The sequence below is a fragment of the Nannospalax galili genome, unplaced genomic scaffold (assembly GCF_000622305.1).
Source record: "Nannospalax galili isolate Female #2095 unplaced genomic scaffold, S.galili_v1.0 scaffold252, whole genome shotgun sequence".
NCBI classification, from domain to species: Eukaryota; Metazoa; Chordata; class Mammalia; order Rodentia; family Spalacidae; genus Nannospalax; species Nannospalax galili.
This window is the reverse complement of record NW_008333886.1, coordinates 3365349-3379567: the sequence shown is the minus strand read 5'-3', so window position 1 is coordinate 3379567 and position 14219 is coordinate 3365349. Positions and strand designations below refer to the sequence as shown.

Here is a 14219-nt window from a genome sequence, read left to right as displayed (position 1 = left end):
CACATCTGTCTAAGTGGGATTTTGTTGTTGTTGATGCAGTTGACTTCAGCTGTTAGTTTCTGAAATTAGAAAATTGTGAAGCTATCTCCATAGATTTGGCCCCTGGCGTTTGACTTGTACATTGTTCCTGTCTTTAAGGACCCCTTGTTCTATTTTTCTGTGCTATCTATGAAGTGAAACCCTGTCTTCAGTCATGTTTCTCAAGAAATCTCTCACGAGTGTCAGGAGTTTCATTTTAGATGTAGAGTTTCCACAGGCAGCATCCAGTGCTGCTGGTTATTTTGCTTCACAAATGAGAGTTCTCAAGCAAATGTGACGTTCTCAAGCAGCCCAAGATGCACAGGAAGGCACTCTTGGCTTTTGTCTCTTGGCTACAGTAAAGGGATTGATGGCTTTTGTCAGCACAGTTGTGTTCATGGTCAAAAGACAGTCTTAGGAAGAGTCACATCTAACCATAATTCCCCGTTTTTTCAGATACAGGTTCAGATCTTTCAAATTTATTCCTGGGAGGAACCAATTTCTCTTTAATTTCAATTTAAGTACACCCCAAAAGTTGGGCACTTACTTAGAAGTACTTTATATTTAATTCCTTTAGCATTTTTTTCATTATGAAACTAATGAAAATTGTCATTTTAAGAGCCTGTTATATGATATCTTGAAGATGAATTACCAAGTTGCTTTCCCATCCCTTTCTGGAGTGAAGGAAACCATGAGCCATCCCTAAGGTATTAGAAGTTGAAGGGGTAGGCAAGCCAGGTCATGTCCTGTTGTTTAGGCCTATGACCCTGAAACCAGATGGCTTTTGTGTTTTCTGGAAAGCTTCAAGCTGGACACCATGGTGTCATCATTAACAAAATGACAGGTCTCTACAAAATCATCGATGGGTGAACGTGAATGAGGATCAAAAGATAAGAAAACAAAAACATGACAAAGTCTACTTTCAGGCTTATGACATGGGTTTATTTGACTAGCAAAGGTTCAGTGCTAATTTTATGGTTATGAAGACAATGTAACACCTAATTATGTGACACTCATTAATAAATTCTGGGTCTGCTCATAGCCAGAAACATTTTCAAGAATTGAAATGGTGTGAGAGTTGTAGCCGGCTTCTCAAGAAGTTTCCTGCAACCATCCTTAAAGCAGCAACAGGGAAGGGACACATCTGTCCTTTGTGGTGTGACTCCCCTCCCCTCCTGTCATTTGAAAGAGGTGCGGGCTGAGTCACAGTGCCCTGCCAGTGCTTTCTGAGGAGCTGAGAGTACTCAGCTTTCAGGATTTAATCTTCCTGGTTAAGTGCTGCTGTAATTCAGCCCGATTAAGTGCACTTAGAGTCCCAACTTAAATTCTCCCTCTTCTTTTCACGAACTGTAGTCCTGACAGCAGCAGAGAGAAAAACCACTTGCCTGGAAAAGTTAGGAGATGCTCAGGATTAAAGTTACAAAACGTGGGGTTTGTGAAACGGAGGGCCTCAGAGAAAATTAGTAGCCCACGTTTAGCCAAGAACTAGGGCCTCAATGGATTATTTTCGTTAATAACTTTGGTTTTGCTATTTTCCCGTAGCCCTGAACTCCCTTCGCTCCCTCCATCCCTTCCTCCCTCCCTACTTTTTTCTTTCCTTCCTTCTTTCTGTCCCTTCGTTTCTTCTTTCACGGCTTTCATCCCCTTTCCCGCTCCCTTAAATTATTGAGTGATGGTCTACTAGGCAATTTTTAAGCCAGGAAACCCCACAGCCCGCCCCCAGGATGGTGTGCCGCGCAGACTGAGGGCGTATGGGAATCCTATTTACTTGTCTGTGGGACTTGGGTTTCTGCTTTGAGTCGTCCCTGTGTCCACTCTTTATCAGGTTGGCCTTAGGCTGCTGTGAATAACCCAGCCTGTCCAGTTTTGGAATGTTGTTGTGGGTCCGGAGTTGCCCCCAGGCCAGGGACCTTGGCGGGCCTAGAGGGCAGTGCGCTGGGCGGGGCCAGGGCCAGGGCTGGCGGCGAGTCTCAGTACAGTCAGGGCTTCTGCTGGGCAGGGCCAGCTGCCAATCTTGCCAGGCGGCCACCGGGGCGCGGGGGTGACATGGGACATAAAGGTGGCGTCCGCCGGTGAGAAACACCTAGCGCAGGTGGAAGGGTGGCGGCGAGAGGGAGTTCCACGGAGACTTAAGGAAAACAGCAGGGAGGGGCCGGTCGCTGTCTTTTGGACCTGCCCGGAGCCCCACCCTCGGCCGCAGGAAAAGCCCCTAGGGACGCGGGCGGGAGCCGCAGACCCCGCAGCAGCCCGGCGGTGCGCTCCACCTGTGCGCTGCGGGCCCCGCGCCACGTCCACGCTCCGGTCCCGGCCCCCGACCTTTGTCCTGACCATGGCGGCGGGACCCGCGAGCTGCGGGAGCCGAGCCCTGTGCCGGCCACTCCTGCTGACCCTCTGGGTGAGCGCCGGGGACGGGAGAGGGGACGCGGCGGGCCGGGAGGCCGGTCCAGGTGGTCCAGCTGGGGTCGAGGGGGCCGCTAGGCTGCAGCTGGGGGCGGTGGGGGAGGGTGGGCAGAAGCCACCGGGCGCCGCGGTCCCGCGGGGGAGGGCAGGTGGCCCTGAGATGTAATCGCAGATCCAGGCGGGGGCGGATCGCGAACACCCAGCCAAAACCGTGGCCTCGGGGTGCGCTGGGCTAGCGGGGTGCACCCGGCAGCTGCCTGTGCCTGCGGTACCGGCCTAGGAGCGCAGGGAGCCGGCCGCTCAGGGCTGAAGGCTCAGCAAGCCAGTGTCCTTGGGGTCAAAAAGGGCACTTGTCGCCTTTGGAGGATTGATCTTGAGGACTGTGTGCTGGGAGAGGCTCGCGGGGGCTGAGGGGCGAGCGCGATGGGCTTGGGACGGTGACTGTATGTTCTTCTGGAGTCTGGACATGGGCGAGTAGGACGTGACCGTTGTTAACCTGAAAGGCCTTGGTCCCTAAGTCTCTAGGGAGTGAGCTCGCTGGGAGTGAGCTCTCTAGGCCCTGGAGGTGTTTGGACTCTTCCCCCCACCACAACCCTTGCTCTAGCTTCTTTCCCCCTTTTAGAAGTACAAGAATGACCTCAGCCCTTCCCAGAGGTGGGAGCCACGGAAGTGATCTTATTTGGGACAGGACAGCCACCGGCCAAGGCTGGAAAGACTGGATCAGGAATTTGATCTGAGTCCTGGGAGCAGACCACTGGGGAGTCTGGGATCAAAGTGCCAGCCCTGGATTGGAGTTTATCTGGGTTTCCTTGAACAAGGAAACTTTTCACTGGGCCAGGTTCAAAAGACCGAGATACTTATTTGTGCCCTTTAGCCTTGAGCCTGCAGGATTGGGCTGCAGTTGGCCTCAAGGATGCCTGGAGGAACCCAGGGAACCTGGGAGATGCTGAAGTCAGAGGCTGAAATGTTAGGATTTCTTCCCCTTTTCTTGGACTCCCATTTCACAAAGGATTCCTGCATTTTTAGTTGCCGAAATTGCATTGTGGCTACTGCCATTATTAGAATGGTTTTCTCAAGGAATGAATGGACTTCAAATTCTTGACCGAAATTCGAGGCGGGGGGGGGGGTGGGGTGGGGGGGGCGGCGTTTACTCATAAACACAGGAAGGGCCAGGTACCCAGAAGTTAGCGCTTTGCAGTTGATGAAACAGACTAGAATAAATAATGGGCACAAATGGGTGTTTGCTGATGACAAAGTGCTAATGAATGAAGTTGCCATTTCCTTTTAAACCACAGCCTTATTCTTTGAGAGAAAAGGCATGCTTAGGCACTGCATTGCCCTGAAGAACTCACAGCCAAACTTTGTAGTGTCCTCTCCAATGAGAGAGAGAGAGAGAGAGAGAGAGAGAGAGAGAGAGAGAGAGCTCTGATGCCCCCCTCATCTTGCAGGAAAGCTTAGTGTGAGTCTCCCTGAGTGCTAGACTCCAGCTGTGCATGTGCTAAGACTCCTACCAGCCTCAGGTGGGTGTGAGAAAAGCAGAAAGGCTTTAAGTGAGGTCTACTTAAGAATGACTTTAGAGGGTGCGGCTCCCTTCACTTTGCCTCTTTCCCATACACTCGAGTAATCCCTCGACACTCCACATCTGCGAGTTTCCACTTCCTAGTACTGCCCCACCCCACACTGCCCTCCTCAGTGGCGTTTTCGTCTTCCTGAATGCCATCCACTTTATTCTCTAAGGCCATCTGAGCTCTGCCTTGGCAAACCCAAGCGACACACTTTATTCTCAAATTTCTCCCAGTGATTGTCTTCATTCTCCAAATTCAGAACTTAAAAATCTTTGTGACCATAGAATGACTCCCCACCCAATTTCTTTTTCTCTCCACTTTCTTTTGTGTATGTGGTTAAGAAGATTGATCATGAGATCCTTTTGATAGATTTTTAAGAGTACGTTGATTAACTAGAAGCACAATGCTGTACAATAGATATCTAGACGCTTGGTCCTTTGTAACAGAAACTTTATACCTACTAAGCAACAAACCCCACTTTTCCCATGTCCTTCACCCCAACCTTCTGTTTCCTCTTCTGTAACTTTGGCCACTGTTTCCACTCATAAAGTCTGTCTTGCTGCTTGGAATGTACATTTTTTTTCCCTTAGGCCATTTTTTCTACTTTATGGCTTAAATTTTCACTTTATCTTTATTATTGGTATTTCAGACATAATCATTAAAAATCAGGGTTCTACATCTCTACATAGCATTGTCTTTAACATGTCACTTATTATGCTGCAAATGTTTTCCTTTGGGTGTCAGAAATTGCACAGTATATAGTATTCCTGTGTGCCTTGCTTTTCACAGAGATTTCTACAAGCTTTTTCCTTATTAACACCAAGTACTTCATTGTCTCAATGAATAAATGTTTTCAGAGATATCACCTGGATGTATTTTCTTGTGTCTATCACTTCTGCCACTGCTTTTGATACTACAAATAATATCACAATGAATAAGCTTGGCTGTGTGTCATGTTCCATGTGGGGCAGGTATACCAGTAGCCTAGACTACCAGAAATGGAGATGACAAACATGAAAGTCATTGACTTCTGGCCAGTGTCATTCTCTTGGTACAGGTTGTGTGTCACTAGACACTGTTTTACACTTGATGATGTGTCACATTGTTAAAAATATCAGTAGCATAAGAGTTATTAAGTAAGAATGACTTTGAGGGTGCTGGAGCCAGGCAGAAATTTGCCAAAAGATAAAACTGAATGCATACTTTATACAGAACACCATGGGGAACTCCAAATATGAACTACTGGACTGCAAATGACATCATATAGGTTATATAAGCAGCATGATGGGCTTCTTACAAATTTGCAGTGAAGAGCACCTGTTGACTCAGATTTCCAAAGCCAGTTCATTCAACTTGAGAAAACCAAGCTTGTAACAACACATACAATTTCCATGGTTAAAAGAGAGATACCAAAAACCCCAAGCCAAATCAAACAACATTGGCTATGCTAAAAGGTAACTAATAAACTGCATATATATATATATTTACATGTACATATATATTTTAAAAGGCTAGTGTAAGACATAAAACTCCAGTTTAAGGACATGACAAAATTCTGTAAAGTAATACAAAAAATCCTTAAAATATAAAAAAAGTCATCTTCACTCATTAAAAAAAGGTAAATTACAAACTGCATTGAAATGTCACTTCATATTTGACAAACACCCAGAAGTTTGACAGCATGCTGTATAGGCAGGAATGTATGTAAGTAGAAACTCTCATAAATTGTTATTTACAAAAGTTGCATGTCCTATGTGAACTGTATGTAGTCAAATCACGTGCAGACTAACACGGGTGCCTTTATCCTTTGTAAATCAAGTATCTGATACCTGTCTATTCATATTCTGATACTAAACCTTGTTTTAATCGATTAGACTTTATGGGATCTTTTACAGTCTGCACATCCTTTTGTTGTTCTTTTTTTTCATAATTTTCCTAATTTAATTTTTTTCTATGACCTTTTGAACCAGCTTGTTTAGCTCCGGGAAATACTCTGTTGAGATTTTTATTGAGATCATAAAAATTGTAACTCACTTTAGGATGTATGTTGCTGACTTTTCCCATCCAGATAATATGTTTTTTCTTTATGTGTAAATCTACCTTTATGCCTTGCAGAAATATTTTAGAGTTTCCTGAAATCAACCTTGAGGGTGTCTTACTAAATTGACTCCTTGGCTTTCAAACATAGCTTTGGAAAATGACTTCTTTTACATTATCTGACTGGTTTATTGTGGACATGAGGACTGTGCTAGCTATATTTTAGCAGCTACTTCTACTTTTTTAACAAATTCTCATGGTATTTTATTGGTTGATTTGCTTAAATTTTACAGCTAAAGTCATAGCAAATGCAAATGAAGATTTTTTAAAAAACTTCTTCCTTTGCAATTCATGTGCTTGGTCTATGGTGCTTTTAATGTAATGTAAATACTTGTGGTGACCCTAGAAATCCTGCTTTGTTTCCAGGTTTAGGGGATATATTAGTTATTTCTTGTTGGTGTGACCAATTGAGTGACAAGAAACAGCTTAACAGCTTAAGGGTGGAAGAGTTTATTTTGGCTCAGTCTGAGACACAGTCCCTTCAGGTAGGGAAGTCAGGGTAGAGAGTGTGAGGCAGCTGGTTACACAGCACACAGTCAGGAAGCAGAAAGCAGTGAAGGTTGGTGCTCAGGTCTCACTTCGTTTCTCTTCTTATACAATCTAAGAACCTTTTTCCTGGGATGGTGGCACCCACTTTCAGGATGGATCTTCAGTTAAACCTTTCTGGAAGCATCCTCAGAGATACACAGAGGTGTGTTTCCATGGTGACTCCAAATCCAGTGATGATTAGCCTCCACAGTGGGGTTACTTCCAATACTCTTCTATTGACATTGTGATTATAATATGAGAGACTTCTGGAGCAAACAAGGGATCTGAATGTAGGTCACAAACCCATGCAGAGTCCAGATTAGCTGTGGCTCCACCTCACAATGAAGGTGCAATGGAGAGTATCTTCCCTGAGACTGTAGGCGTGCCCTATGTTTTTATTTCACTCAGTCTCTACTGAGGCCAAGAAACCACAGCGAAATCCTGGCGGGTCAGAAATGGTTTCCGAGTTCCCCTTTCCTGCATTGACTGTTTCCGTTCCAGCTTTACCTACATTTTTTTTTCCTACTATTTCTTGCTATTTTTGTTAATTGTTGATATCATAGTATGTTTAAAACCATTTCATCTATCATTGCTAATTAGTTTTGGCATGCCATTCTTTGAATTACCTCACCTGTCTTTGATGGAAATAAAACATTTCTCCTGTTGTATTTCTCCATAGTGCTCAAATTTACCGTACTCAAATATAAACCTGTTTATGCAATTTATTTGCTTGAGATAAATCTTTGCTTTCTGTGTTGATCAGTTTTCTTACTGCTGTGAGAAATTCCCAGGAGAATCAGGTTAAAGCAGTGGTTTAGTCTGGCTCACAGTTTCAGAGACTTCACGGCATGGTCCACTGACTATACTGCTTTTAAGCTCAATCGAGGCAGAAGCATTGCAGGTGAATGTTGTCTTGGAGGAAAGCTGTTTACTCATGGCTGCTAGTAAGCAGAAAGGAATACAGAAAGGAGTCAGGGCTGGACTCATCATTCAAAGGTTTGCTTTCAGTGACCTCAGTATTCAAATAGGGAGCCAACATCTTCTTTCTACCACCTCCCAATAGTGGTATCAAATAAAGAACCCACTTATATCCATTGATTAGGTCAAGCCCCACTCCCCTCTCCATCCAGGCACCTACAATGATTGGATCTACTGCCTGGAGACCATTCTTTTGGGGTTTGTTACACCTAAACCATAGCAGTTTCTGATTATGTTTAGGAAAAAGGATCCACATGGATTGCTAATATCTCAGAAACTCACTCCTCTGAATTCACTTTAATTCTTTTCCTCCTGTGCCATACATGTGCCATTCTAAGTTTCATCTTCAGGTTTCTGTCATCTCTGTCATTCCTTGTGTTTGCAGTTTAAACTCTGTCTCCTGTCATGACTGACTCATGGCCACCCCTCGGGTGACCTCATCTGGCTCCTAGATGAGGCTCGCTCCCCCCTGCTCTCCCATGCCAACCTGTACTTCTCTGCCATGGCATTTTCCTTTCCTACTGAGCTTATAAACATGACTTACCCTGGGTTTCAATTTTTCATGCAGATCATGTTTGCTGCTGTGTGTCTACTACATAGTAGACATTTGGTAAAACTGGGTGGTTTGAATGAACGGTTGCCTAGGATACTTGTGCTGGTTAATTTTTGTCAACTTCACACAAATGTGAATTATGTGGGAAGAGGGGACCTCAACTGAGGAACTTCCTCCATCAGAGCGGCCTGTGGGTGTGTCTGTGGAGTATTTTCTTGATTGCTGGTTGAGGGAGGAGATCCCAGCCCACTGTGGGTGGTGCCATCCCTAGGCTGTGTAAGAAAATAGCTGAGAAAGTCAGGGGGAGCAAGCCAGTGCGCAGCCTTCCTGCATAGTCTCTGCTTCAGCTCCTGCCTCCAGATCTGGCCTTGGTTTCCTGCCTTTCTCTCCACAAGTTGGTTTTGGTCAGTGTTTTAGCAACAGCAACAGAAAAGAAACTAGGACAATACTGTTATCAAAGGTAATTGTCTTAATTGGGCCATTCAGCACCTTCTCCACCATGAAGACTTCAGTGCCGGTCACCATCATCCCTGCCTTGGTCTCCTACCACATCTTCCCTTGCTGGTCTACTGACTTCCATTTATCTGTCTACTGTATATTTGCCACATAGCAGTACCAGATTATTTGCGAACACCAAATTATGCCGCTCTGAAACTCTAAAGCTCCTTTTGCTTTTCTTTGCACTCTGAACAAATCTGCGATTTCTACGTTGGCCTTTTAGATCCTAGATGATCAGTTCAGACTGACCTTTCATTCTGCCTGCTGTCGTTCTTCCCTTTGTGCTCAAGGGTGTCTGACCTGCTTGCTATTTTTCTAACGCGGAAGATAGTCCTCTTCCAGGACTTTTTCTTTCCACTTTTTTCCCAAGATGTAATATTGTTCCTCAGTTTCGGAGTCATCTTGCTTCCTCAGTTCATGTAGACTCTGGTCTTCTGTTTGCCAACTGTTGTTCTCTGCTTTACTTTTCTCATAACTGTGCTCTCTCTTTGCCTTGGTGAGATGGGACATTTGTGCATTTTTATACTCATTTGTTGTCTCACTACAATGCGAGCCTATGAGGGAAGGAGTTTGTTTTGTAACTGCTGGAGCCTATGACTCAGATTAGTGCCTCCTTAGCTTTGAGTGTTGGTTGAATGACTAACTGTTGGTTGAGTGTTAAATAAGCGTTAGCTGAATGAATAAGTGATGTGCTCTGCCAGTCCCCTTGAGCTGCCCTCCTTAGAGCCATCAAGCTGTACACCTGCTTTCAACTATGTGGCCTGGGAAAGTGCCCTTCTTTTACTTTGGATTCAAATTCACTCTTTGGTGTATCTATTTGAATTTTGCAAATAAAATGTACTTTCTGCCTTATCTGATCCTGCCTACATAATTTAAACCGGATAATTACATGTGCTTTAAGATGGATTGGAAAAAAATTTTCATTCAAATCTAGCTGATTTTAGGTTATGCTTAAGGAGTTCATACATCTTTCTTTTGACCAAGTGCTCTGGAAAATTATAGAAAGAGGAATTTTCATCTTTTAGACATATCCAGAAACATGTTTTAGAACAGAATTAAATTTATATATTCAAATGCATGTTGTGTTAGAATTGGTTTACCACAAATTATTAAGTAATTAAAAAATTTTTAAGTCAACTGTTTTCTAAAATGACCTTAACAGTTAGTGGTAAGAAAATAAATGTGTCTTCAAATGACATTGCTGTGTCAAAATGACTTGTGTGTAACATGGACTGATGCCTGCATGCGCTCCAACCTTCTCCATAGGAGCCAGTGAGTGCTTCTTGGTCAAGGTCCTGAGGTTTTGTTTAGGAGATTATTGCTTTGCCTCCATAGCTCCTGGACAATTAGAAATGTATCCAAAGCAATTTGCTGGCGTTGTGAATTTGTTGTTTATTTTTCTTTGCTCGTTTTGTGCTTGTGCTATGTTCTTAGTAGTTTTCAGGATTGCCTCACACATGTGGCTGCTAGAGCCTCAGCCTGACCTCCCAGTCAGACAGGGAAGTTAGTATTAAATTTATGTTACAGAACAGAAAACAAAGCCCAAGAAAGAATGTGATACCCTCTGTCTAAATCATGTTGTGAAGGAGGGAAGAGGCTTTGTCTGCCGTTTCGTCCCCTTAGCATCACGTATTTCAGAGTTCCTGCTCTAGCATATGTTTCTCATTTTATATTTTAAATGAACAAAATATAAACTAATAAATAACCACATAAACTATGTACATATTAGAAAGACGTTTTGCATATATGACACTAATTTGTTTTGTTTTATTTAAAGATCTTAACATTTGCCTGTGATGCCTGTAAACAAGTGATCCTTCACGTTCCCTCTGAACTACATGCTGAGAAATTTATTGGCAGAGGTAAAAACAAACAAACAAACAAAAAAACAGCTAAAATATGTAATAAGTCCTAATCTTGTATGTGTGTTAAATGTTGCTATAACCTTTAGGACTGTAAGTGAAATGTGACTAAGAGTTAAGTCATTGATATGGTACAATCACAATTAAATCATTAACATAGTACCTGTTAATACCCGTAGTGTGCTAACAAAGGAGTACTATTCTTAATTGAAGAATAAAGTTACTCAAAGTAGTTTGAAAGGTTTAGTTTGGTAATAAGATAACTTCTGATATTTACATTACTTGGAAGATATGGTATACGGGAAGCATGCTTCTGAGTGTTTGAGAATGTTGAAACTATTTCAGTTTAAAGGTGGTACTTTGGATTTTCATCTTAAAACATTTTTATATTTTGTTGTGTTTTACTTCCTTTTGGGTTTTTTTCCTTCTGTTTTGTTTTGGTTTTTGGAGTTGTGCTGAAGATTGAACCCAGGCCATTGTGTGTTTCCCAATAGCTAATTTCAGTTAATAAAGAAAACCTTTTTTCCAGTTGCCTTCAGTGTTCAAATACTGGGTGTACATGCCTTCATTTCAGATCTTGTGTGTCTCTTTACGTTGATATAAAGCAAGCATTAGACATGTGTTTAAGCAGAACTTAACCATATGGTTTTATAAATGCTTTAAAATACTAGACAGTCAACGGTGAATGTAATTCAAGTATTTAGCTCCCCATACATGCATATATTGAGAATACTGTTTAAAGTGTATATTGCTAACATTACATGTTATGTTCCACTTTACAAGTGACTGTAATGTGTATTTTCCACAGTTAACCTGAAAGACTGCTTTAAGTCTGCAAATCTAATTCATTCGAGTGATCCTGATTTCCAAATTTTGGAGGACGGTTCAGTCTACACAACCAATGCTGTTCTTTTGTCCCCGGGGCAAAGGCATTTTACCATATGGCTTTTTAACACAGTCAGCCAAGAAGGGAGAGCGATATCTGTCCTTTTAGAAGGTCCAGCAGAGGTAAGCAAGACGCAGCAAGGGAAGCACTGGATGTGGCTCCAAGATGTGGGATCAAAGAGATCCTGGTATGGTTTGGGGAAGAATGGACAAGAGAGCTCATTACAAGTCGCTATCCATTCTCAATTGGGACATAAACAGAGAAAATATGCTAAGATACAGCATGAGAACTTGAAGTTGGACACCAAGCAGCATTTATTAGTCTTTATTGTCGAATGGATTTCCAAAAACAAGTTTTGAAACTCCCTTTAGATGAAGAAAAGCATTTTTTTTCTTCATACATCCTAGCATTTTGGCTTCTCTTGGTTCAAGGCAGGGAGCAGTCCACTGGGTTCTGCATTGTGGACTTTAAAGGAGTTTTTCTGACTATTCCTGACATGGGTAGCATACTCCTGGAGAAAGGTGACCCTTTTCCCTTCTAAAATTATGATGGACCGGATCTCCTTTTAAGGGCATTTCTTTCCACAATCATCTAGAAAAGCCTACAAAAAGAGTGGGGGGTCACAACTACAATGCAAGTGATATTGTAATGATGTCAAGCCTTGGAGAATGCAGACGGGTAATGTGCATGTGGTGGGGAATGTCCTGGAGTGCCTTAGTTTCTGATCTACTGAGACCAGCCAAAGGGAAGCTTCAAATATTCTTGGTTTCAAAGGGACGTCTGACCCTCAGGAGATTCAGATGCAGCGGTATCTTTAGTATATCTTGTAGCCTTAGGAAATAGGCTCTTTTAGGAGGAGGTTCAGGCCACATACAAGTCTTGGATTGTGACACCCGAGATCAGAGTAACCTTTCCTCAGCCCCATTCTTCACTGGAAGCAGTTTGAGAGCTGTCACCACATTTCTCTCCTTGTTCTGATGCAGATTTCTGTTGGTCCCCTGGCTCTGGGGAGTTGCTGGTGAGTGGAACATGCTTGTGTTAGATGTGGAATGAACCCACCCTCAACCTCCTGACACCCCCTTCCTTCCATGTTCTTGCACGGCAACGTGGCAGCAAGAATGTTCCTTTCAGTGTTGCATCAATGCTTTCCAAATCCATCTGTCTTCCATATTTCCACCAAGTCATTTTGTCAATAGATTGTTGGGATAATAATTAGATAGCTCTTCTTTGCTGTTTTGGGGTATTGAGGTTCAGTTTGGTTTTTGAGCACCACCATGATTTTACTCCTCTCCAGCTAATCCTTATGAGGGGAGAAAGGTATATCAAAGTCCTAATGTTTAAGAATGAAGACGTTATTGGCTTTATTGGTGAATACTTACTTTCCTGTGTTCTAAATCAAGGTACTGAACAAAAGGCATCCAGAAAAAGTTCTAAGCCGTGCCAAGAGAAGATGGGCTCCTATTCCCTGTTCCATGCAAGAGAATTCCTTGGGTCCTTTCCCTCTTTTTCTCCAACAGGTACAACTTACTTTGGTGGCTAAAGTCTGTAGTGTCCATATTTTAAAAATTAATATTTAAAATTATTGTTTGTTATGTTAGGTCTAGAGACGCAGCTCAGTAGCAGAGTGCTTGCCTAATGTTCCTGAGGCCCTGATTCAGTCTTTAGTACTGAAAATGAAAAAAAAAAAAAAAAAAAAGTAGCATATGTGAGCGGAGGCCTGGTGTATCCTGTTTATATGTGTAAATAAGTTTCTTAATGGTTATGCATTTGCTTTGCAACTTTAGTCACAGAAAAGTGGGTTATAAAACTGTACAACTTACCTGGCATTCGCAAGCATGTTTCCTGAGCGATTCTTTTTTCTGTCAACAAGTTTATCATAAAGCCTGGGTCTACCCTAGAAATCCAAAAATATATTCCACAATAAAGTTAGAATTCAGAGCTGAAGGAGAAAGACACATCAGCTTTTCTGTTGCTTATACCCAAGTCCATTTCTTTCCTTAGATTTTTTAAAATTAACCTTTAAATTAGTACACGAAAGAATGACCTTTTCATGTGCGTAGCAATGAGCTTTGGTCATCCATACCACACTGTCCTTTCTTGTCCCCTTCTCCAGTCTCCCAAGTGCAGTTCTTTGTTTTTTAAAGATGTCTTTATTTAATGTGTGTGTGTGTGTGTGTGTGCATGTGTGCCTGTGTGAATTTGTGTATAACATATGCATGTAGTGCCCTTGGAGGCCAGAAGAAGACATTGGCTCCTCCTGAAACCAGAGGTACAGGTATTTGTGAGAAGTCCCATTTGGGTGCTGGGAATAGAACCCAGGTCCTCAGGAAGAGCAGTAAGTGCTCTTAACCACTGAATCATCTCTTGCCCCAAGTCCACGCAGAATCCAGTTTCCTTCCTTCCTTCCTTCCTTCCTTCCTTCCTTCCTTCCTTCCTTCCTTCCTTCTCCCTCCCTCCTAAGTTCAGAGAACCTCCTTCTGGGGTGGCGATGCCATTGGAACTAAGTTCAGAGAACCTCCTTCTGGGGTGGCGATGCCATTGGAACTAAGTTCAGAGAACCTCCTTCTGGGGTGGCGATGCCATTGGAACTAAGTTCAGAGAACCTCCTTCTGGGGTGGCGATGCCATTGGAACTAAGTTCAGAGAACCTCCTTCTGGGGTGGCGATGCCATTGGAACTAAGTTCAGAGAACCTCCTTCTGGGGTGGCGATGCCATTGGAACTAAGTTCAGAGAACCTCCTTCTGGGGTGGCGATGCCATTGGAACTAAGTTCAGAGAACCTCCTTCTGGGGTGGCGATGCCATTGGAACTAAGTTCAGAGAACCTCCTTCTGGG

The 14219-nt window shown here is 43.1% G+C and overlaps 1 protein-coding gene across 1 annotated transcript in view; it reads left to right on the top strand.

Annotated features, from left to right (window-relative positions):
- The first annotated feature begins 1985 nt into the window (after positions 1-1985).
- LOC103730576 (desmocollin-2) overlaps positions 1986-14219 on the top strand; it is a 35535-nt gene continuing 23301 nt past the window's right edge. Inside the window, exons 1-4 of the mRNA XM_017797087.2 lie at positions 1986-2413; positions 10415-10499; positions 11308-11507; positions 12786-12930. Of these exons, the coding sequence (XP_017652576.2) occupies positions 2348-2413; positions 10415-10499; positions 11308-11507; positions 12786-12930 (496 nt within the window). The 5' untranslated portion in view covers positions 1986-2347. The remainder of the gene's footprint in view (positions 2414-10414; positions 10500-11307; positions 11508-12785; positions 12931-14219) is intronic.